Here is a 24447-nt window from a genome sequence, read left to right as displayed (position 1 = left end):
AGGATGGGAACTGAACATCCAAGGGTATTCAATATTTAGGAAGGGCAGGCAAAAAGGGAAAAGAGGTGGAGTAGCATTGTTAGTAAAAGAGGAAATCAATACGATAGTGAGGAAGGATATTAGTTCAGAGAATCCTGATGTGGAATCTGTACAGGTGGAGCCAAGAAACATCAAGGGGCAGAAAATATTGTTGGAGGTTGTGTATAGACCCCCAAACAGCAGTGGTGATGTAGAGGATGGCATTAAACAGGAAATTAAAGACAGAAGCAATAAGGGTGCAACTGTAATTATGGGTGACTTTCATCTACATATAGATTGGGCAAACCAAATTAGCAATAATACTGTAGAGGAGGAATTCCTGGAGTGTGTACGTGATGGTTTTTTGGACCAATACGTTGAGGAACCAACTCGAGAACAGGCCATCCTAGACTGGGTATTGTGTAATGAGGAAGGATTAGTTAACAATCTTGATGTGCGACCATAACATGATAGAATTCTTCATTAAGGTGGAGAGTGAGAGATTTGATTCCGAGACTAGAGTCCTGAATCTAAATAAAGGAAACTATGACGGTATGAGGCGCGAGTTGGCTATGATAGATTGGGGAACGTTACTTCAAGTGTTGACAATGGATAAGCAATGGCTAGCATTTAAAGAGCGCATGGATGAATTACAACAATTGTTCATTCCTGTCTGGCGCAAAAATAAAACGGAGAGGGTGGCTCCACCGTGGCTTACAAAAGAAACTAGGGATAGTGTTAGATCCAAGGAGGAGGAACATGAAATGACCAGAGCGAGCAGCAAACCTGAGGATTGGGAGCAGTTTAGAATTTGGCAAAGGAGGACGAACGGATTGATTAAGAAGGGGAAAATAGAGTATGAGAGTAAGCTTGCAGAGAACATAAAAACTGACTGCAAAAGCTTCTACAGATATGTGAAGAGAAAAAGATTAGTGAATTCAAATGTGGGTCCCTTGCAGTCAGAAACGGGGGAATTTAAAATGGGGAACAAAGAAATGGCAAACCAATAAAATACATACTTTGGTTCCGTCTTCACAAAGGAGGACACAAATTAGCGCCCAGAACTGTTGGGGAACATAGGGTCTAGTGAGGAGGAGGAACTGTATGAAATCAGTATTAGTAGGGAAATGGTGTTAGGAAATTGATGGGATTGAAGGCTGATAAATCCCCAGGGCCTGATAATCTACATTCCAGAGTACTTAAGGAAGTGGCCCTAGAAATAGTAGATGCATTGCTGGCCATTTTTCAAAATTCTATAGACTCTGGAACAGTTCTAACGGATTGGAGGGTAGCTAATGTAACCTCACTATTTTAAAAAAGGAGGTAGAGAGAAAACAGGGAATTATAGATTGGTTAGCCTGACATCAGTAGTGGGGAAAATGCTACAGTCCATTATAAAAGATGTCATAGCAAAGCACTTGGAAAACAAGAGGATCGGACAAAGTCAACATGGATTTATGAAAGGGAAATAATGCTTGACAAATCTACTGGAGTTTTTTTGAGAATGTAACTAGCAGAATAGATAAGGGAGAACCAGTGGATGTGGTGTATTTGGACTTTCAGAAGGCTTTCAATAAGGTCCCACATAAGAGATTAGTGTGCAAAATTAAAGCACATGGGATTGGAGGTAAGGAACTGACATGGATAGAGAACTGATTGGCAGACAGGAAACAAAGAGTAAGAGTAAACGGATCTTTTTCCGAGTGGCAGGCAGTGACTAGTGGGGTACCGCAGGGATCAGTGCTAGGACCCCAGCTATTCACAATATATATTAATGATATAGATGAGGAATTAAATGTAATATATCCAAGTTTCCAGACGACATTAAGCTGGGTGGGAGTGGGAGCTGTGAGGAGGATGCAGAGAAGCTCCAGTGTGATTTGGACAGGTTGAGTGAGTGGGCAAATACATGGCAGATGCAGTATAATGTGGATAAATGGGAGGTTATCCACTTTGGTGGCAAAAACGGAAAGACAGATTATCTGAATGGCAATAGATTGGGAAAGGGGAGGTGCGAGACCTAGATGTCCTTGTGCACCAGTTGCTGAAAGTAAGTATGCAGGTGCAGAGGCAGTTCAGAAGGCAAATGGCATGTTGGCCTTCATAGAGAGAGGATTCGAGTACAGGAGCAAGGATGTCTTGCTGCAATTATACAAGGCCTTAGTGAGACCACATCTGGAGTATTGTGCGCAGTTTTGGTCTCCTTATCTGAGGAAAGATGTTCTTGCTATGGAGGGAGTGCAGAGAAGGTTCACCAGACTGATTCCTGGGATGGCAGGACTGACGTATGATGAGAGATTGGGTCGATTAGGCTTGTATTCGCTCGAGTTTAGAAGAATGCGAGGGGATCTCATAGAAACCGACAAAATTCCAACATGACTGGACAGACTAGATGCAGGAAGGATGTTCCCGATGGCGGAGTAGTCCAAGACCAGGGGTCACAGTCTAAGGATAAGGGGTAAGCCATTTAGGACTGAGATGAGGAGAGATTTCTTCACCCAGAGAGTGCAGAACCTGTGGAATTCTCCACCACGGAAAGCAGTTGAGGCCAAATCATTAAATATATTCAGCAAAGAGTTCGATATAGTTCCTAGGGCTAAAGGCATCAAGGGATATGGGGAGAAAGCGGGAATAGGGTACTGAGTTTGGATGATCAGCCATGATCGTATTGAATGGCGGAGCAGGCTCGAAGGGCCGAATGGCCTGCTCCTGCTCCTATTTTTCTATGTTTCTATGCAGGACCCGAACTAAAATAGAAACAGAAACTCCACTGTGTCATTGATCCAGACACCTATAATCTCGGGTGAACAATACTATCTACTAAGCATGTAAAATCACCAGAAAGATCAACATTCAAATCCAGACTACTACAACCTTTCACTTTTATTACATTTAATACTTGGTTAATTTAAGGGCAATTCATAAACATTTTGCAAAGTCTTGTTCAAAGGCCAATTACACAAACAAGTTGTAAATAATACATTGCTTCTTTACAAACACGTCCATAATGCATGTCCCTCAAAAGACTTGCCTATGAACTACAACAAATGAGGCCACCTGTTGTGCTCTAGCTTCTAACACTATTTGTCTCAGGGACAAATATTTCAGTTTACTAAAACACTGGGAGGCAAGGAGCAGACTCCTGGTGTGTCCTCGAGACCCAGGAAGGTAAGGGAGGGGGAAAATAAGCAGAATACAGAAGTACATAGCCTCACCAAATAAAATAAATTAAAGTTCTTACCTTAACAGAGTTTCCAGTGTGCAGAAGTTTCTTCAAAATTGAACCTAAAGTATTAATTCAGTTGCAAATTAAAAGTTAAAGATTGCAGATATAGACATGTAAATAATACAAGCAGCTTCAGACATTAGTAAGGCATAAAAAAACTCTTTCAAATGAAAATTTGAAAGGGCTACAGAATGCATTTTAATTGTAAGGTAGAGTTTACTGGGAATAAATGAAAATTCATCAGAAAAGTGAACTCAGCTATACTAAAGTTAGTTTAGTTGAAATAATAAAAACAAAGCCTTTCTCCCAACCTTCCCACCAATCACGATGGACCATGTTTATCTGAACAGAAGACCCATATGGAGGAAGGAGGGTCCCAGGTTCAATTTCAGATCTAATGCTGAATTTGCTAACCTCAGTTCAACCTCTGTTCAATACAGTTTGCTGAAAATATTTCAGGGTTCCCACTCCAGATCACCCTATTCAGAATCTGTGCAAAAGTGGACATTGTACAAAGTCAGGTTGAGTGCCACTGTGATGTCACTCATAATTAGAAAACTTGCCAAAACTCATGGGCAAGGTTCACACACTGATAATGGCAATTGTGGCAAGTTATCAGAGGTAAACTGCAGCTCATGCATCTGCTCACCAGCAAGAAACAACATCTACAGGAAGTAGAAACAGAAAATTGTTGAAGGAACAATGTTCCCCAGAGATAGGTATCTTTCAAATGTCTAACGGAGTATTCAAATTTCTTTAACAGAATAACAGACTTCAAAAATAAGCTTTTGTTATTAACTTATCAAAATCGATGGCAAAAAGAAAAATATAACTAGAAAGTAGAGGAACCAGGAAGAAAAATGGTGACCGTCAAAGACTCAATTGGTATTATTCTTGTCAGAGTCAGAAGATTATAGATTCAAGACCCTAATCCAGAACCTCAGCACATAATGTAAGCTGGCATTTAATGCCATACTGATGGACAGCTGCATTGTAGGAGGTGCCATCTTTGAGATGAGACATTAAACTGAGACCTTGCCTGTCTGATCAGATGGATGTAGCACCTTCAAAGGATAGCAGTGAGGTCTGTCAATCTTAGACAACATTAATTTCCCAACCAGCATCAACAAAACAATCAACAATTCATTTATCTCATTTACTGTTTGTGGAATCGGGTATCCAATTCCAATCTGATGGCTGAGCACACTAAAACCAAGGAGAACCCCGCCCATTAGGCCATTTCACTCTTGCTTCCGCTCACACTGGCTGCTGTCCCTGCCTGGGGAAAAGCGTTTAGTGCTGACATCCAGCCTGGATCAGACACAGATCCAACTGTATTACCACTAACTGATGTTCTATTGCACATAGCACGCAAACCCTATATCCATTTAAATAACCATCAGCATCAACTCTTAAGCTTGGGAATAGTGCTGAACACTTCTTTAATTAAAAATACCTGTGATATTTTGACAGTATACGCCTTCTATTTTTCTGATCAACAGAAAGTGGTCTGCATTAAGTACAAACATTAATTGATCAGCCAATGAAAGATAAACTTTTTGCATTAACTCGCTACAGAGCCAACAAGGCTGAAAAATATAAAAAGCCCAGTGCCAAGTCTGGCTGAACTCTTGTGGAAGTGTGATACTGAAGAAGAATAAAAGAGACTGGAACGAGCTATCTTGAGTTCATTCACCCACTACAAAAAATAAATATTTTGCATTTAAAACCACCTGATCACATACCTCAGGATGTTCTAAAGTTCCACAGAATCCAAAGCACAAAAACAGTGCATTCAGCCCAACTGGTATATGCCAGTATTTACACGAACTTCCTCACACTCATTACCCCTCCCCACCCTGCTTCCGTATTGTTATATGCCCTTCTTCCTTGTGTGCATCAAGCCAATACGTCAATGCTGTCTAATTTAACCACTCCAAGTGGCAGCAAGTTTCACACGTGCAAAGAAATTCCTCCTAAAGTCTTCATTTGATCGGTCAGTGGCTATGTTATATTTATGCACAATTTTTTTTAGATTCACCTATGAGGAAAGTTTCTCCACAACCATCCTATCAAACCCCTTAATAATTTTAAAGAGTACATCAGGTTTTTTTTTTAAGCTTTCTATTTTCCAGAGACAGCAGCACCAGCCTGCTCAACCTTTTCTGATAGTTGTGTCCTCTCAATTCTGGTAACATCCTTATAAATTGCTTCTGCACTTTTTCCAGTGCTTCAATATCCTTTTTGTAGTATGGAGACCAAACTACACATCGTATTCCAAGTGTTGTCTAACCAAACTTCCATTTAAATTCAACATTATCTGTCAGCTTTTGTATTCTATTCCTCTAGAGATGAACCTCAGTACTCTGCTGATATGCTTTATGGCCTTATCTGCTGGTGTAGCTACTTTTAGCAAATTATGCATCTATGCTCCTCTACCCATTTAGTTTCTTATGTTCCAACAAATAAATGGTCTCCTTATTCCTCCTACCAAAATAGACCACTTCACCATATTGAATTTCATTTGACATTTAACCACCAACACTGTAAGCCAGTTTATGTCTTCTGTATTTTTGTTAAGTCCTCCACATTCTAAGGCTGTACACCTCCATTTATTATCAACTGCAAATTTTGACAACAAACCTCCAATTTCGGAGTTCAAATCATTTATGTACATGATGAACAAAACAGAACCCAACAAAGGTCCCTGGGGACATGACTGCCCACTTATTGCCAGTCTGGAGAAAATTCTCTCAATGCCTATCCAGTTTTTTTTTTGTAGCCATCTTTCAATCAACTTTGCTACACAGCCTCCAACTTCACTTGCCTGACCTTGGTCATGAGTACTGCATAACTTTCTGAAATGAAGTCACTGTTGTAAAGTGAACAAATGTGGCAGCCAATTCACATACAGAAAAGCCTTACAAATAGCAAATGAAGGAATAAACAGACAATGCTTTTGGTGGTTTTGATCGAAGGAGGAATGTTGCCAGGAAAACTCTCTGCTCTTCACCATATAGGGCCACGAGATCTTTTACACTCAAGTCAAGTTTGATATCTTATAACCACTAGGTGGCACAGTACTTGCACATGCACGAATGCAGCCTCTTCCACTGGAACATCAGTGTCTGTGACATTCAGGCAGCTGCCAGGATTAAAGATGGCGCCACTCAATTTATCCCAGGAAATGTTTATGGCTAGATCGTTCTAGTAAACTAACCTTACATAAAGTTGGATGGAAGCCCAGCAATATACTAGTATGTAGTATAGGATACTAACTGTAATCCTCAGATCTATTTAATATTCCAGTAATCCTATTAAATACAAAAGGAATTTAATGATTGAATTTCCACGTTCTGATACTTTTGAGAGATAGTGAATCGGCACCCCGATCGATGGAGAAGAAAGCCGGGCAGAGTATAAAATGTGCTGCCAATTCGTTATCCACATTTTGTATGACTGACCAGGACTGATTTCACCCGAACGCAGCTACTAACTCCTGCCCCACTGGCTGCTCTTCCCCCTCGGCAACCGCTTTCTCCCCTTCCTCTCTCCTCCCCACCGGCCGCTTCCAGCCCTCAGCCGCTCACTCCAGATCTCACTGCTCTGCCCGATTGTTCCCCACTCCTCGCTTCGCGCCACCCTGCTCTCCAGCCGGTCATTCCCCACTTCCCCTCACCACCCCCCACCCCGAGCCGCTAGTTATAGGCTGTGCCGTTTCCCTCCTCTCGGCCATTCACTCCCACGTTTGATTGTTCTCCATGCGCCGCCTGAAGAAGCAAGGCAGGCTGCAAGGGGTGACGGTGCAACGTAGGAGCGAGTAGCTGAGAGGAGGGAAGCAGCGCGGCCTAGTGCTAGCGGCTGGAGGGCAGTGGGGAACGGGGAAGCAGGAGCGAGCGGCTGGAGAGCTGGATGGCAGGGGGAGTGGGAAAGCGGGAGCGAGCAGCTGGAGGTGGAGCGGGGAAGCAGAAGTGAGCTGCTGGACAGCCAGGTGGCGAGGAGTGGGGAACAATCGGCCAGGGGAGTGGGGGTAGAGCAGCAAGGTCTGGAGCGGGCGACCGAGGAGGGGAAGCGTTGAGGCCTGGAGCCACTTGCCAAGGGGGGAAAGCATCTAGTGGGGTGGGAGCAAGTGACATGGATCAAGCTTCAGCCGCAAAGTCTCCCACTCAGCCGCTCCATCCAGCCGATTTGGGGGCTGGATACCCGATGATGATTTATAGCGCATGCACGAAGATGGACCAGGCGCAGATACGCGTTGACGTTGGTGTTGCACGATGACGTCCTCCCGTGCATGCGCCACTTAGTCCTGGCAAGACGTAGGCTGCGCATATGCGCATTGTGGAGCGCTCTGATGACGTTAGCGTGTCGCTGCGCTGTCAGGAGTCACTTTGGCCTAGATTATACTTTTATGTCCGTACTGGGACTTGAGCTCACAACCACAAAAAATGGGTAAGCAATTCCCCACTGATGCACATCTTTCCTCAAATCATACCATCCAAAAGCAAATAATCTTCTCGCATTTACAGAGCTGCAAAAATATTTTAGCAACTAGGTTTCTTTTGTTCATGTCCTTAGATATCACTAAAATAAGAGATTACTGCAATACAAGTTTAAACCATTTTACAACCATAGTCTTCCTCTTTTGTGTTGAGTAGCTATTTGAAGAAGGATTTTAAATGCTAATTTTCGATATTGCTTTCCCAAAACCTTCATATCTTAGGTTAATCCCACTCTGTAAATTTATATATAAGGTACTCAGTTTATCATTTTGTGGTACTAAGAACAGGTATGGAGTGACTTTATTTCAATTATCATAATGAAATTTTAAAAAACTTAGTCTGCATTCTCGCAACTCTGGCCTCTTGAGCATCCCCCACTTCCTTCATCCCACTATTGGCGGCCATGTCTTCAACTGTGTCTGCCCCAAGCTCTGAAATTCCCTCCCTAAACCTCTCCGCCTCGCTTTCGTCCTAAGATCCCCTTTGCATGCACAAGCTGTTGCTGCATCCACTAAATGTATTTAAAACTTCAACTAACTCCTCTGTCAAGTTGATGCAAGGCTTGTTTTACAGATGTCTTCCTGAAATAAAGCATAACCTCTGGCCTTTTGCCCCAAGCCCTTACTTCCAAGTATTATTCATTTTGTCACATCCATTGTTAAGCCGCCATTCATCTGAGCAACTCAACAATTAATTACAATGCTGAAAAAAAACAGGAAAAAGATTCCACTGAAGTCAATAAATACAATGTCAGCAGCAAGTGAAAATACATATCAAGGAGGTCACACTACATGCATGCCGTATGAAAAATAATACATGCATAAAACTAAATATTTTAATTTCCTTTACAAAAACCTAACATAGCATTTTTGAAACAAGAGATTGCAATGTTTTTGGAGCCACAAAGACATTCTACTAAAATGAGCTTCAAAAAGGAAGCAGGAAAGAAAAAAAATATACTTTGGCATGCATTATAGTGGTTATGAAATGTAAGGAAGGATGTTACTAAGAAGGAAACCAAAAAGAACAGAATTATGAGAAGCTAAAGGTTGGTACCCATATCGATGCACTAAAATAAATTGAGTGCACCAATATCGTGTGCAAATTTTACTAATGAATTTTATTATAAATAGGAGGGTTTTAAAAACATTAAGATAAACCCCGAATTGTTAATTAGGAATGGATAGTCTGAGGATAAAACAGTACGGACAAATATTTACAGACATTTAAATTTCACATATAAAGGTACTATGAAACCATCATTTAAAAAATATTTGGCTCACTACCTTAAAAAAAATTAAAACCGTATAGATTGCAGAAAGAAAAACAATTTTGAGTGAAGATCACACTTTATCATAATTAAGCAGTGTTTTCAAGTTGCTCCAAGGTGTGTAAATAGACCAAAAGTATACCCCATTCTTCTTACCTATGCTGTGAAATTGCCATCTGTTGTTGATTTTCTCAGGAAGAAGTTGAAGTATTTTCTGTTCAAGGTAAATTAAATGTACAAATTGAGATACATGCATTACTCTCACACCACTAAATTCAAAGCTTGGGATAAACATACTCAAACTCTGAATCAAACCATCCATTTTTAGTTATTCTCCAAGCATCACAATTTGACTTTTAAATTCTATTCTTTTTAACCGAATGTTTAGTGTCACTCCAGGGTGTATTATATGGATCCCACTAGAACAGCACTTCAATACTACTGGAGGTTTTTATCCCGAGCTTGAACAGAACTTGCTGTTCTTATTTAGGAAATATCTCACACTATTGCTAAGTTCTTCTTTCAAATTGTAGAAATCACATTGCCTTAGAGGAAGCAGAGAGTTTGTTTGATTAGTTCAGTTAAAGAGCAGTACGTTTCAAGGAAAGTAAGCCTCGGCTCAGTGGTAATATTCCTGCCTCTGAGTCAGTTGGTTATGGGTTAAGCCCCACTCCAGACAGTCCAGTCAAGTGGAGAACAGAATTCCACTTTTGGAACACTGAGTTGACATCCAGTGAGCTACTTGTATGCAATGAGAGCGAAGTGGCAATCACCCCATTGCATTTAGCTGGTTCAGCTGAAGATGAGAGTCAAGCCAACTACCAGTCTCCATAAAAAAATTGTTGTTCCAGAAACAACCCAGAGCACAATCTGCTGGATGTAAAGCTGTGAAAAAACAGGGTAAAGTGCATTTTTTAAAATATTTATACCTGAGCTTAACTAGCCATATGCAATGCATTCTTGACTGTCAAGAGAATGAAGGTTCCTCTTAAAATACTGCAAAGAAATAAATGTGTCATCAGGACTAATTAGTATTTCACTATACTGAAGCAAAAACAACAATCAAGCCAAGAAACTTCAGTAATGCGCCAATATTGTGAATTAGGGTATCGCACAAGCTCAAAATGCTTGCACTGGCACTCAAACCCAGTGCTAAACAGCTCAAAAGGTTCTCTTCTCCTACCACCACCTGATTTTTGCAAAATAATATCTGTATCTGTATGCCACAGTTCAAGTGGCCGTAGAATGAAAACCTTATGCACCCACCATTGCACTTTACTAAAGACCTACAGGTAACACTACTTATATATTAAAATACAAGTTGCAGAAATGTTACACCAACTGTATGATGGATAGAGAAGCATTTGGAAACTGTGTCCAATCTTGCTTTTCTTCTTGCCTCTCCCTCCCCCACCCATTCAACAGAATAAAGACGACACTGGCCATTTATAGTCCAGCAATGATCTTTTTCCTTTTAAACAAGGCAGTTGAGAAAAACTGTGTGTGGGACAAATACAATTTGACCTGGAAAAAAAAACTACACAATAGTTCAAAAAGCATAACACCTTTTCACTAAATTATCTGAGCTACAGAGATGATAAAGTTTACAGGCACCAGCTGGAAACTTCTCAGCTACAGTTAATCAGTGCTGCCAGATGCAGAGTTGCACCACTGACACCTATTTCACAACCAAGAATTTAAATGAACAACAAAAAAGCACGGAATGAAAATTTCCTTTTTCTTGGCCTATAAAGGTCAAACTTGTCTACATGAAAATCCACACGTTAGCAATTTCAAAACGTGAGAATTGATGATCTATTTAAATTTATGGTACAGAAGATAAGTAAACTGCACTGGTGAAACTTATGTGCTTAAAACAACACAATTCTATAACAAGAGAAACGGCTTTCTTTAAAAAGACACAAAAGAGTATACGTTTAAGTGGAATAAAAGCTGTACGCTTTGTTGTGAAAAAAATCTTCTTATGCATATCTTAAAAAGTCCGATACTGCTATCCAATTACAGGCAACAATAATAGCACTCCTCATAGAGTCATAAAGTCATGAAGGAAGATATCTCAAAACACTTGATATTGAGGGGAAGATGTCAAGCTGGAGAAAAAAAGATAACAGGTTGGGGAGAGCATGAAGCCAAAGGCATAGTTGAAAAACCTCTGTAGAGGCTACTGAAAACAGGAACAGAAGTGGAAAGACAGATTAGGCAGGGAGTTCCAGGCAGGTAGAAGTTAATAGCTGAACAAACAGCCACCAACAGAGGAGTGGGGTTAAGGAGTATTAAAAAGATAGGAGAGTGTATCCATGAATGGGAGAGACCCTGGATAGAAATCATTGTTCTGAATAAACCTACAGTAAATTACCAAACAGATTTACACAAAGGATGGATATAATAACTTAATAAATTAGCAAGAAATGAATTATTTTGATATTGCAAACTAAGCAGAGCATCACTGTGGCCAGAATTTTACAGGACCTGGCAGAGTCACGGTCCGGGAAGCGGAGGCAGGTGGCAAAGGCGGTCCCGCTCTGACCTCAGCTGCTGCCGCAATCATGTGCTAACTATTCAATTAGCGGCCCACCAGCAGACTTTTGAAAAATAAAGGCGCGGGTAGGCGGGAAAGTTTGTGTCGGCAGGATCGGAGCAAGAGCCGGAAGAAGGTGCTGACAGCAGTTTAAAGGGCTCCCAGCACCTTCAGTGGCTCCGAGAACACTGTAGGCACCTCAGAGGAAAATAAGAGCAACAGGAAACAAAAGTAAGGACAGTCTGAGCCAATCTGATCATAACCAAACTTGCTTTTGACCGTACAGGCGAACCACCAGACCCTAAGGCATCCCACCGCGACCCCTTTGGAAAACCAGTACCTGCTTGTGGCCATGACAGAGAACACAACCCGGGTATCCCCACAGTTCACCGATTACTCCCTGCATGTCCTCGTCCAGGTGGCTGAAGCAAGGCGGGAGGTCCTCTTCCCACAGAACAGAAGGAGGAGACCTCCCCAGCTTACCAGGAAGGCCTGAATGGAAGATGCAGAGGAGGGCAATGAGGGGTTGAGAGGAGAACCTGGATGCAGTGCAAGTGGGTCAACGACCTTTTCTGTTATGCCAGGGTGAATGGCAAACCTCAGTCCTCGTTGCTTTGTATTCAGATGGATGGATATGCAGATGTTGATGTTGGAAAACAGAATCCCTCCAGATGGAGTGTATGGCTGCAGTTCTGTCATAGGGCATATGCCTGGTACATCTGACCTGCAATAGGGTGCAGACGTGTGCCAGTCTAACACTTGCATGACAATGGTCCCAGAGGCAGCATGCAGCAAGAGCGATGAGCGGGTGGTCTTTCAGGTCCAATAACTGAAATAATTCTCACGTGTCTCCATAGGAGCAACAAACTATGAAGGTTGGTTGTGTGTTTAAAGCCACAGACATGTGGCCAAACTGCAGCTAAAGATATGTCCTTCAGTCCAGAGTGTCGCAAAGACCTGATCTTGCTGTTTTCTACTGCAGGTGAATCCCAACTATTACCAGGAGACATCTCCAGGGGGACATCCGACCACCTCTGAGGAGAAGGGTGAGTATCTCAGAGGGTGCAGCGACACATCCTTTGCCTGCATCGATCACCAGCTCTGATATAGCCGCCTCGGTTGGGCAAATCAGGCGTACAGATTTGTGGTCACAAGCTGGTTCTCGCACAACGCGGAAACAATTTCAGCCGAGGCCTCTGATACTCTGAGGACTGTGCGAGACCAGGTCAATGCTGAGCCCCATGCTGATGATGAGCCTCTGGAGTCGTCCATTAGATGGTAGATGTTGTAGGTGCAGTGAGAGTTGTGAGAAGATCTGGCGGAGATACCAGACGGTAGGCGTGCTCTGGGTCAGACTGTGGCTGGGTCCATGACTACTGCCATGTCCCTCTCGTTTGTGAATCTGGCTTCCTCCATTGAGAAATTGGCAACTCTTATGGAGAGCCAGCTCCAGCAGACCAAACAGTGGCTACTGGAGATGCGTGCAGATCTGCACATATCAGTGTCAATGCAAGACACGGATGGGGCACCTGGGGTCTCCTCCAGGTTCTCATCCTTCTCAGGTCAGCAGGGAGGCCCAAATGTGCTTCATGACAGCAGAGGAGCAACAATCTGGGAGCTCCTCTCAGGGCGCTCCTGATACAGATAGCGGTTCCTCAACCCCTCTGCCAATAACACCAGCGTCTCAAATTGCCAGGATGACAGAGGGCCCTCCTGAGACTCCTCAGGTGTACCTCAATATGCCGGGGCTCTCTCGGCCTCGGACAGCCACCAAAGTCACCCCAAGCCACGGGGCAGCCTGATCAGCCATCTGCCTCCACCGCAGCTGATGACAAAGGGGGATCAACACATAGGAGCACTCGGAAAAGATTTAAGAAATCACTAACAGCACTTTGGTTTCACTGGTGTGATTTCGATTAATGTTAATATCCGATTAGCTCATAAGCTTCATTAAATTTCTCTTTTTGCTTATGAATGTCTCAATGAATTGATGATGTACACAGCGATGCGAAATTTGTGTGACATGGAGACTTGGGGGCGGTGGTGGGGGGGAGGGTTGCAGCAGTAGACCATGGTGTGTGAGATGAAAAGATGCTAATCGCCAATGCGCTAAGCACTGATGGGTGAGTGGTCATGGGGTTACAGCAGACGTGAATGCCTGCAGTGAAATTTAAACATCCATTGTCACCAGACTAGATGGCTGATAAACTGCAGGTCAGGAGAAACGCCTGAGTATTAGAGATTCCCAAGCCTCCCTGGCACCGAACTTCTGAGACCCTCCAAGTGCTTCCCCAAGCAGTACAAGTGGCTGCACCTTCTTTTGTCAAACACTTCACCCTCCTCGTTTAAGGATGCCAATATACTCAGCAGCCTGGGAACCCCATCCCCCTGCAGCGGCAGATCATACAAGACGCAGCAGACAACCACAATTGGAGATCCCTTGCTGATAGATACTGAAGAGAGCCACCTGAGCGGTCCAAGCACCTAAATCTCATCATCAGCAGACCAATGGTCTGCTCAATGGTGACTCTGGTCATCACATGGCTCGCACTGTAGCGTTCCTGAGCTTCAATCCATGGGTTCCTCACGTGGGTGTCATCAGCATCTCTTCAGCAGGCAACCCTGGTCAGGCAAGTATCCATCCTTGCAGGCACTAGGTGGGTGGCAGGAGGGGTGCAGGCTGAAAAACGGTGGCACCTGGGAGTGCTAGAGAATGAAGGCATTGTGACTGCTGCCATGATAATGAGCACACACCTGCAATATACCTTTACAGTGGTCACAGAAAGTTGGATATTGAGCAAGTGAAATCCCTTCCAGTTAATGAAGGCCCCAGGCTGGCCTGCAGGAGCTCTAATGGCCACATGTATACAGTCAATGACTCCTTGGACTATGGGGAACCCAGTGATGGCGCTGAAGCCTCTGGCTCTCTCGGCCTCACTGTCTGCATCAGTTTAAAATTTGATGTATTCTCCTGAAAATGACGACAGTTACAACCTTTGTGCAATGATGTGCAGATGATTGTGAGATGCCACACATGTCTCCTGTGGCAACCTGGAATGAGCCTGATGCGTAGAAGTTAAGAGTGACTGTGACCTTGAGAGTCATTGGCATCAGATGGCCACCCACGCAGTTGGAGCTGACCTCTGCTGCCATCACCTCACACAGAGATGCCACAATCTCTCAAGACAGACACAGTCTGCTAAGACACTGGCATTCAGACATTTGTAGGAAGCATGATCACCGCCGTTACACCCTGCCTACTGGGTAGCCTTGTCTCCTCACAAGTCTTTGCGCCCGGTCCACTCTGTGGCCTTCTGCCCCTCCCCCATCACCAGGCTGCATCAGGTCGCTGATGTCCTTGGCTGCCTGCCTGTGCATCCTTCTCTGGTTCTTTTCCTTGCTGGAGGACCCTCCTCCAGAATGGACAATGCCCATGACAGCAGTGCGGCAAAAATGTAATGGGGAGAGCTTTGTACTAATTGCTGCGAGGAAAGGCAATCCCACACCTCTAGTAGAAATCTCAACAGCAATGGCCCTGCCAGGAGTATCACTCGCTCAAGTGAGCCCTGGTGAGCCAGCAATCAGCCCAGAACCTAAAATGCAATGTTAGCTTAAAGACACGAGACTCACAAAAGTCACTACCTCAAACGCCTTCATTGGCCGAACCAATAACGCTCATTTAAACCTGCCGGATTTCTGAACGCCCCCTCCACACCGGGTGTGGCCTGTGCGCATACTGTATAATGGCAGTCTATTGCCTTTTTAATTACCTCAATTGGCCTTTAATTGACCTTAATCAGATGGCGAGCGGAGTTCCCATCTCACCTGCTGACCGACAAATGTAAAATGGCGTTCTGGTGTCATGACGTCGGGGACCAGATCCGACGTCATTACCCGCCATTTTACACTCCACCTGCCTCCAAGGATGCCTGATCTCTCAAGTTAAAATTCTGGCCCATGTAACAATACCTCAATACCAGAAATACTGTATGATATAAAATCCTTATACCCTTAGAAGGAATTTGTTACTTTCTATCCTGAGTTGAAAACTACAGCAGTATAAAGTATACTATGGTAAAACCAGAGAGCTCAATACTGACAATAAATCATATTCAAATCACCACATTATAAGTGAGTAATTGGGAGATAGAGTTAGTAAAGTGTACTGTACATGGCTGACAACACATATTCACATTTATTATCCTAGCTGCCTATGTAATATATGGCAGGTGGAGTAAGATTTTTATACCTGTCTTAACTCCCTTAACCAAATCTTGAAGGAAAAACCCTTTCTTTAGCTTACATACAGTAATCAATTTAATAAAGCTTAAAGGCATTTACTCACAGGAAATGCTGAGTTAGAGAAATTGAAACTATTGTGGATTACTGAGGCTTTAAGCAGCTGTTTCATGGAGGCTGCTGTGATCCAGAAAATAACACAGAGAATAAGAATTTGGAATTATCACCGAGCCTTCCCTAAAGCCAACTGTCAATCACTATTTTTGACCTTTTGTCTTTGTTCATTGCATGATTTTTTTCATAAGAATCCTTTCATCAGTTCCCTCAAAATCTTGGTTATTTTAACAGTAACAGCACATGTAATTATTCAAAATCAGTAATCAGTTCTGACAAAAGGCCTGCACCTGAATTGATAACCCCTCTCCCTCTTTTCAGATACAGACAGTCTTGCTGTATACTTCTGTTTTTATTGTATTTATTTTTGGTTCCTGGTTGCAATATAAGACATGTCAGTTGTGTTCTAATTGAATTGATAGAATTTGCATTCACTCCCAGGGTTTGTAACACAAAATACGGAACTATCTTGTTTAATAGGAAAATACAGAATTGCCTTAGACATCATACATAACAAATAGTTTACTACAGCCCATCTGAAACATAAGGGAATTGAATTACAAAAAAATATATTTTTTCAAAGCAAAAAAGTTTTAAATTTTCTGCTCAGTGTTCAATTTTTGCATCAATAATGTACTGAATATAACATCTCGTCAGTTCCAGCAAAAATTTATTCTTTAAATGTTGTTCAGTCAAAAGATGCTAATCACTTAAGAAGTTAGTTTAACTAAGGAACAATGCCCCTCAGTTATTGACCAATAAGAAGAGCCAACACAGAGTGGTTAATGGAAAGTTGCATTCGACTACCTTGATTGAGTTTTTTTTGATGAGGTTACAGAGAGGGTGGATGAGGGCAGTGCAGTTGATGTTGTATAAACTTCCAAAACACATAAAAATATCAAAAGATAAAAGTACCACATATTAGACTTGCTGGCAAAATTGAAGCCCATGGAATTAAATAGTAGCAGCAGCATGGGTATAAAAATAGCTAAAGGATAGAAAGCAGACAATTGTGGTGAATAGCTGTCAGACTGAAGGCAGGTATACAATGGAATTCCCCAAGGTACAGTACTAGGACCACTGCTGTTTTTGATATACATTAATGACATGGAATTGGGGTACAGGGTACAATTTTGAAATTTACAAATGGCACAAAGCTTGGAAGTGTAGTAAACACGGAAAAAGACAGTAATAGATTTCAAGAGGACATAGGCTACTGAAATGGACAGACACATTGCAGATGAAATTCACTGCAGTAAACTGTGAGGTGATAAATTTTGGTAAATGATTCAAAGGTTTTTTAAATCATTGTGGGTTTACATAGAGTAAATAATGAGAAACTGTTTCCAATGTCTGCTTTTGAAAATGCTATGCCTTGTGAATGTATAGCACTGAGGTAGGCACTAGCAGCAATCTAGCAACTTGCCCAACTGGTCATTCTCCGTGTGTGAGTCAAGGCTGCAGTTTCAAATGTTACGTAAATATGGACACCACCCCAGCCTAATCCAATCCTGTTCTCACTTAACATCCATACACCTCACTTTCTAGTAGACTATTCAATGAGGTCTTGGCGGATTGGTGTCCTAACTCCAAATACTTGCCTTTCTCCTAGATGCCTAAAACATCTTTGGTTACAGAAATCTATTAATCTCAGATTTAAAATTAACAACTGGCAAAGAGTCAACAGCCATTTACAGAAGAAAGTCTCCTTGCGAGAAGTGTTTCCTAACTTCACTCCTGAAAGGCCTGGCTATAATTTTTAGGCTACGTTCCCTTAGTCCTAGATTCCCCAATCAGCCTTGAATCCTCTCAGTGGGATGAAATAAGAGAAATTAAAACACTGTCCTCCAGTGGTGAATATAACATTCTGTGAGGTAAATTTCTAAAGCCTAACTATGGATTTGGAAGAAAAAATGGAGGGGCTTCTTAACAAAAAGTCGAGCATAGTGAGCTGTCAGCCTTCTGCCCAGCAAACCATTCTTTCTGCCATTCAGTAGTGCCTCTGGCAGCTCCACTGGTATCAAGGCCCTAAGGCCAAATTTCTCTCTATCAATATTATCTGTTCCCTTTACTATCTTGAAACCTTTGATCAAGTCACAATTTTTTTTTAAATTCCAGGGAATACACCCTAGCTTTTGTAATCTCTCCTCACAATTAAACCCTTGGAATCCAGGTACCGTTTGAGTAAATCTATTGTACTCTCTCCAAGGCCAATATATAACCAGGTTTGGTGTCCAGAACCGTTCTCAGAACTCCAGGTGCGATTTAACCATGGCTTTGTATAGCTGTGGCTTGACTTCTAACCCCTTGTACACTAATCCTCTAGGTATAAAAGCAAGCATTCTATTAGCCTTTTTAATTATTTAATAAAATGTCATGGACATATGTAAGGATTTATGTACGTGGACCATCAAGTCTCTTGGGACCTCCAAAGCTTCTAGCTTTTTACTATTTAGAAAATATTCTGATCTATCCTTTTTCAGTCAAAAGTGAATGACCTCACATTTGCCTATATTGAAATCCATTTGCCACAGTTTTGCCCATTCACTTAATATATCAACATCTCAGTCATTTTATGCTTTCATCTACACTGCTTACAATGCCTTTTATTTGTCTCATCAAAAAACTTGATATGTGGCTCTCTATTCCATCATCTAAATCATTGATAAATAGTGAATAGTGGAGGCCCCAGCAAAGATCCCTGTGGGGCACCACTAGTCATATCCTGCCAATCACAACGCCTGCCCATTATCCCCACTCTCTGTCATGTGTCACTCAGCAAATCACCTAACCGGGTCAATAATTTGCACTCAATTCTACGAGTTTCAACTTTAGCTAAGTCTTTTTTGAGGGGCTTTATTGAATGCTTTCTGGAAGTCCATATAAACAACATGCATAGATATTCCCCTGTCCACTACTTTAGCAGCTCAACAAATTCAACCAGCATGACCTACCCTTTATACATACAAGCTGGCTCTCTCTGATCAGCTGAAAATTTTCAAGGTGGTCAGTCACTCTATCCTTAATGATAAACTCTAGTAATTTCCTGGCAACAGATGCTAGGCTAACTGGTCTACAATTCCCTAGTTTCCCTGTTTGACCTTCCTTAAACAGCAAAATGACACATGCAATTTTCCAATCTAAACGAACGGTTCTTGAATCAAGAGAACTTAGGGCATCTGCAATGTTGCCACCTATCTCCTTTAAAACCTAGGGATGAAAACCATCTGGCCCTAGAGATTTGTCACTCTTTACTGCCATTATTTAATTCATTACTGCTAATTTGCCTATGCTAATTTTGGTGAAGCCCTGTCCCTGATTCAATATTAGTCTCCTTGATTAGAAATTATGGTTCTGTTGAGCATAATGAGAAACATATATCAATTATTTTCTACCTGGATCAAATGTTTGAAAGACTTTCAAAATTTATACTCTGGGCCATGGTATTATAGAACACAGATTGAGCATGTAATTAATTTTATTTAAGAGTTATTGTTTGTTCAGCATTTTGTGTTGCACAGACATCAAAACAATTAAATGCTAAAATAGGTAATTCTCAACAGTTTCAGTCGTGTTTCTAACTCATATCCATACAAAAAGGGAAGTTAATGTTCTGAACAAAGAAAACTAAAATCCTAACATACAATATATTTACTACTAAAAGTTTGAAGCAGATAATGAACTATGATATCTGAGGAGAATTTGTTGTGGTCAATTTTAAACTTGATTGCACAATGACCATTTATGCTGTTCTACTTCAGTTCTGGGAACAAAAAAAGTATAAACATACGAACATACAAAACACTTAAGTGTTTGGCTGGTTTTAGGGATATATAAATCAGTCATATAGAGAAGAAATAAAAACAAGAAATGCTGGAACCACTCAGCAGGTCTGGCAGCATCTGTGGAAAGGGAAGCAGAGTTAACGTTTCGGGTCAGTGACCCTTCTTCGGAACACTGACCCGAAACGTTAACTCTGTTTCTCTTTCCACAGATGCTGCCAGACCTGCTGAGTGGTTCCAGCATTTCTTGTTTTTATTTCAGATTTTCAGCATCCGCAGTATTTTGCTTTTATTATATAGAGAAGAACATTAAATAAAAGAAGAGGTACTGAAGATGGGAATGGAGTTATGCATTAGCAGTCGGTAAAAGGAAACTATCCAAAGACAGGGTGGCACAAGGAATTAACTTGCTGTCCCTTCGGCACTGGTTGATAAAATTCATCAACTGAGTACATCCATTCACTTGGATTTTCAGTTAGTACAACGAGGGGTTCTCATTTGTAGATTTCCCATGCTGGAAAGTGCCTCAAGTATAACAATCTAATCTGTAAAATACAAGGGCTTTACTAAATTAAGAAGTGATCAATTTACTTTAGGGTTAGATGTCAAAGATTTATATGTTATCAGTCCAGACCTTTCTGACTGTGCAAAATGTATTGATCAAGGCAGGAAGGTGAAGGAAATGGTGTAACAACCACCCTACCCCACAGTGAAGGGACAGGACTACAAAACAGGAATTGAAAAAATGCTGGAAATCCCAACAGAAGGTCATCGACCCAAAGTGTTAACTCTATTTCTCTCTCCACAGATGCTGTGTCAGACCTGCTGAATATTTCCAGTATTTTGTGTTTTTTTTATTTCAGATTTCCAGCATCCACGACAGTTTGCTTTCGTAGTACAAAACAAGAATTGCTTTGGTAATACTTCTCTGGGACCTCTTAACTGAGGGGTATCTGTCTGTAGAAAGTACACTGTTACTGGACTTCGTAACTGTCTTAAGTATCTGTCTAGTAATTCTTTAGAGGGACTAGACATTATTTTTCCTTGATTTGCACAGAATTCAGCAGCTGTATGTGTCAACTGTGTCAGTCAATTCAAACATTCTTTCAATGCCAATGTTTGCTCACTGCAACAATAGATGTCAAATTTTTGACACCAGTTGGCTCAGTGATGCCAAAAGGAGTGTTGCTGACTCAGCAGGCTATGATCATCGCTTGCTCTGAGCAATGCAGGAAACACAATGCAGTTGTTTCTTACAAGTGTGTTCCGTGAACCAAAGGCTTTGCAAGTTTGAGTAACAAGTATTTTACACAATTATCATTGATGAACACGAATAGACTATTCCATTTTGCAAAGTGTCGGTGTAGACATTCTATACTCATGGGTGAGATACAGCTCGAGTTTTCATGCAGGCATGTAGTAAAGTGGAACACCAGACTTCTGCAGCCCTGCAAGGCACACATTGTTCTAATTGTAAAATTACAAATTCTAATTTTACCCTTCTCCATTTTTGCCTATCTTTTTGCTCTCTATAGGATCTCCTATGGAGCACAGAATTCATCACTGGTGTTGCACGGGAACAAGATTAGGTCATTCATCCCTTGAGCCTATTCCATCATTCAATTCGATGATGGCGAAGCTGTATCCTAACTCCACCGACCACACTCCCCCCACACCCCAACCACCCACCCTTGGTTCCATATCCTTTATTATCCTTGCCTAACAAAAATCCATCAGTCTCAAATTTTGAAATTTTCAATTGACCTAGCCTTAAAACATTTTTGAGGGGACATTTCCAGATTTCCACTATTTCCTGCGTGAAGTGCTGCCTGACATCACCCTCAAGTGGCCTAACTCTAATTTTAAGGTTATGCGCCCCCCTGTTCTGGACTCTCCCACCACAGAAGAATTTCTCTCCATCTACCATATCAATTACTTTAATCATTTTTAATCACTAAATTACATGAAAAAAATCTTTGCTTTTTTCTTATACTGGGGGTGAAAAGGAGGCCAGTGCGAAGTTTTCTGGACATTTGACACCAATGCCAACCAGCAACAAAACCTCATGCTCCTGGTAAACATGTTTTTAAAAAAAATGAAAACATAAAAACTCAAACACAACAACTTTTCGATAACAGAAGATTTAATGTTCTCATGTCTAATTTAGCCTACTCTTGTAATGAGGCTGGAATTTGTTCCAAATTTTGGTGATAAAAGGTCCAACACATGTGGCAAAGAACCATTAATTGAGGGAAAACAAACAGGCGCAATGGTACAGATTCTGGTAAATTATAGGGCATAGCAGTTCTTTCTTTTGGGCCTCCTTATCTCGAGAGACAATGGATACGCGCCTGGAGGTGGTCAGTGGTTTGTGAAGCAGCGCCTGGAGTGGCTATAAAGGCCAATTCTGGAGTGACAGGCTCTTCCACAGGTGCTGCAGAGAAATTTGTTTGTTGGGGCTGTTGCACAGTTGGCTCTCCCCTTGCGCCTCTGTCTTTTTTCCTGCCAACTACTAAGTCTCTTCGACTCGCCACAATTTAGCCCTGTCTTTATGGCTGCCCGCCAGCTCTGGCGAATGCTGGCAACTGACTCCCACGACTTGTGATCAATGTCACACGATTTCATGTCGCGTTTGCAGACGTCTTTATAACGGAGACATGGACGGCCGGTGGGTCTGATACCAGTGGCGAGCTCGCTGTACAATGTGTCTTTGGGGATCCTGCCATCTTCCATGCGGCTCACATGGCCAAGCCATCTCAAGCGCCGCTGACTCAGTAGTGTGTATAAGCTGGGGATGTTGGCCGCTTCAAGGACTTCTGTGTTGGAGATATAGTCCTGCCACCTGATGCCAAGTATTCTCCGAAGGCAGCGAAGATGGAATGAATTGAGACGTCGCTCTTGGCTGGCATACGTTGTCCAGGCCTCGCTGCCGTAGAGCAAGGTACTGAGGACACAGGCCTGATACACTCGGACTTTTGTGTTCCGTGTCAGTGCGCCATTTTCCCACACTCTCTTGGCCAGTCTGAACATAGCAGTGGAAGCCTTACCCATGCGCTTGTTGATTTCTGCATCTAGAGACAGGTTACTGGTGATAGTTGAGCCTAGGTAGGTGAACTCTTGAACCACTTCCAGAGCGTGGTCGCCAATATTGATGGATGGAGCATTTCTGACATCCTGCCCCATGATGTTCGTTTTCTTGAGGCTGATGGTTAGGCCAAATTCATTGCAGGCAGACGCAAACCTGTCGATGAGACACTGCAGGCATTCTTCAGTGTGAGATGTTAAAGCAGCATCGTCAGCAAAGAGGAGTTCTCTGATGAGGACTTTCCGTACTTTGGACTTCGCTCTTAGACGGGCAAGGTTGAACAACCTGCCCCCTGATCTTGTGTGGAGGAAAATTCCTTCTTCAGAGGATTTGAACGCATGTGAAAGCAGCAGGGAGAAGAAAATCCCAAAAAGTGTGGGTGCGAGAACACAGCCCTGTTTCACACCACTCAGGATAGGAAAGGGCTCTGATGAGGAGCCACCATGTTGAATTGTGCCTTTCATATTGTCATGGAATGAGGTGATGATACTTAGTAGCTTTGGTGGACATCCGATCTTTTCTAGTAGTCTGAAGAGACCACGTCTGCTGACGAGGTCAAAGGCTTTGGTGAGATCAATGAAAGCAATGTAGAGGGGCATCTGTTGTTCACGGCATTTCTCCTGTATCTGACGAAGGGAGAACAGCATGTCAATAGTCGATCTCTCTGCACGAAAGCCACACTGTGCCTCAGGGTAGACGCGCTCGGCCAGCTTCTGGAGCCTGTTCAGAGCGACTCGAGCAAAGACTTTCCCCACTATGCTGAGCAGGGAGATTCCACGGTAGTTGTTGCAGTCACCGCGGTCACCTTTGTTTTTATAGAGGGTGATGATGTTGGCATCGCGCATGTCCTGGGGTACTGCTCCCTCGTCCCAGCACAGGCATAGCAGTTCATGTAGTGCTGAGAGTATAGCAGGCTTGGCACTCTTGATTATTTCAGGGGTAATGCTGTCCTTCCCAGGGGCTTTTCCGCTGGCTAGGGAATCAATGGCATCACTGAGTTCCGATTTGGTTGGCTGTATGTCCAGCTCATCCATGACTGGTAGAGGCTGGGCTGCATTGAGGGCAGTCTCAGTGACAGCATTCTCCCTGGAGTACAGTTCTAGGTAGTGCTCAACCCAGCGGTCCATCTGTTTGCGTTGGTCAGTGATTATGTCCCCCGATTTAGATTTGAGGGGGGTGATCTTCTTGATGGTTGGCCCAAGAGCTCTCTTCATGCCATCATACATTCCTCTGATGTTTCCGGTGTCTGAGGCCAGCTGAATATGACTGCATAGGTGTTGCCAGTAGTCGTTTGCGCAACGCCTAGCTGTTCTTTGTGCAGTACTTCTGGCTGCTTTAAGTGCTGCGGATGTTAAATCGCTGGGGGCTTTCTTGTAGTTCAAAAGTAGCTAGCTGCAATATCAGGACAAAACTTTCATGGTGTGCCCAACAACTTGTTTCTGCCAAATCTACAAAACTCAATTATATTGCTACATTGTGTGTGTAAAAGCATGTGAAATTAGAGTGGTTCTTCTCCAGAAGCTGCAACAATGTTAAATATTAAGTTTTATTTCCCCACTGAAAGTATTGCTCTCTCATCTTTACCAACTCCTGTATATACTGATTTTACAGGAGTTTTTTTCCTAGAAATTCCTTCAGAATTTTATCATCCAAAACCTTGGCAAGCTTACTGGAA

The 24447-nt window shown here is 42.4% G+C and overlaps 1 protein-coding gene across 10 annotated transcripts in view; it reads right to left on the bottom strand.

Annotated features, from left to right (window-relative positions):
- Positions 1-24447, bottom strand: part of ralgapa2 (Ral GTPase activating protein catalytic subunit alpha 2) — a 616204-nt gene that overhangs the window by 445113 nt on the left and 146644 nt on the right. For all 10 annotated transcript variants that reach the window (XM_068044400.1, XM_068044396.1, XM_068044394.1 and 7 more), the window contains exons 4-5: positions 9170-9227; positions 3260-3303 (exon numbers count right to left, since the gene is read on the bottom strand). In XM_068044400.1, coding sequence (XP_067900501.1) covers positions 3260-3303; positions 9170-9227 — 102 coding nt within the window. The remainder of the gene's footprint in view (positions 1-3259; positions 3304-9169; positions 9228-24447) is intronic.

Source organism: Heterodontus francisci, chromosome 13 (assembly GCF_036365525.1).
Source record: "Heterodontus francisci isolate sHetFra1 chromosome 13, sHetFra1.hap1, whole genome shotgun sequence".
Taxonomy (NCBI): Eukaryota; Metazoa; Chordata; class Chondrichthyes; order Heterodontiformes; family Heterodontidae; genus Heterodontus; species Heterodontus francisci.
Note: the sequence above shows the minus strand (reverse complement) of the source record. Positions and strands in the feature narration are given on the sequence as shown.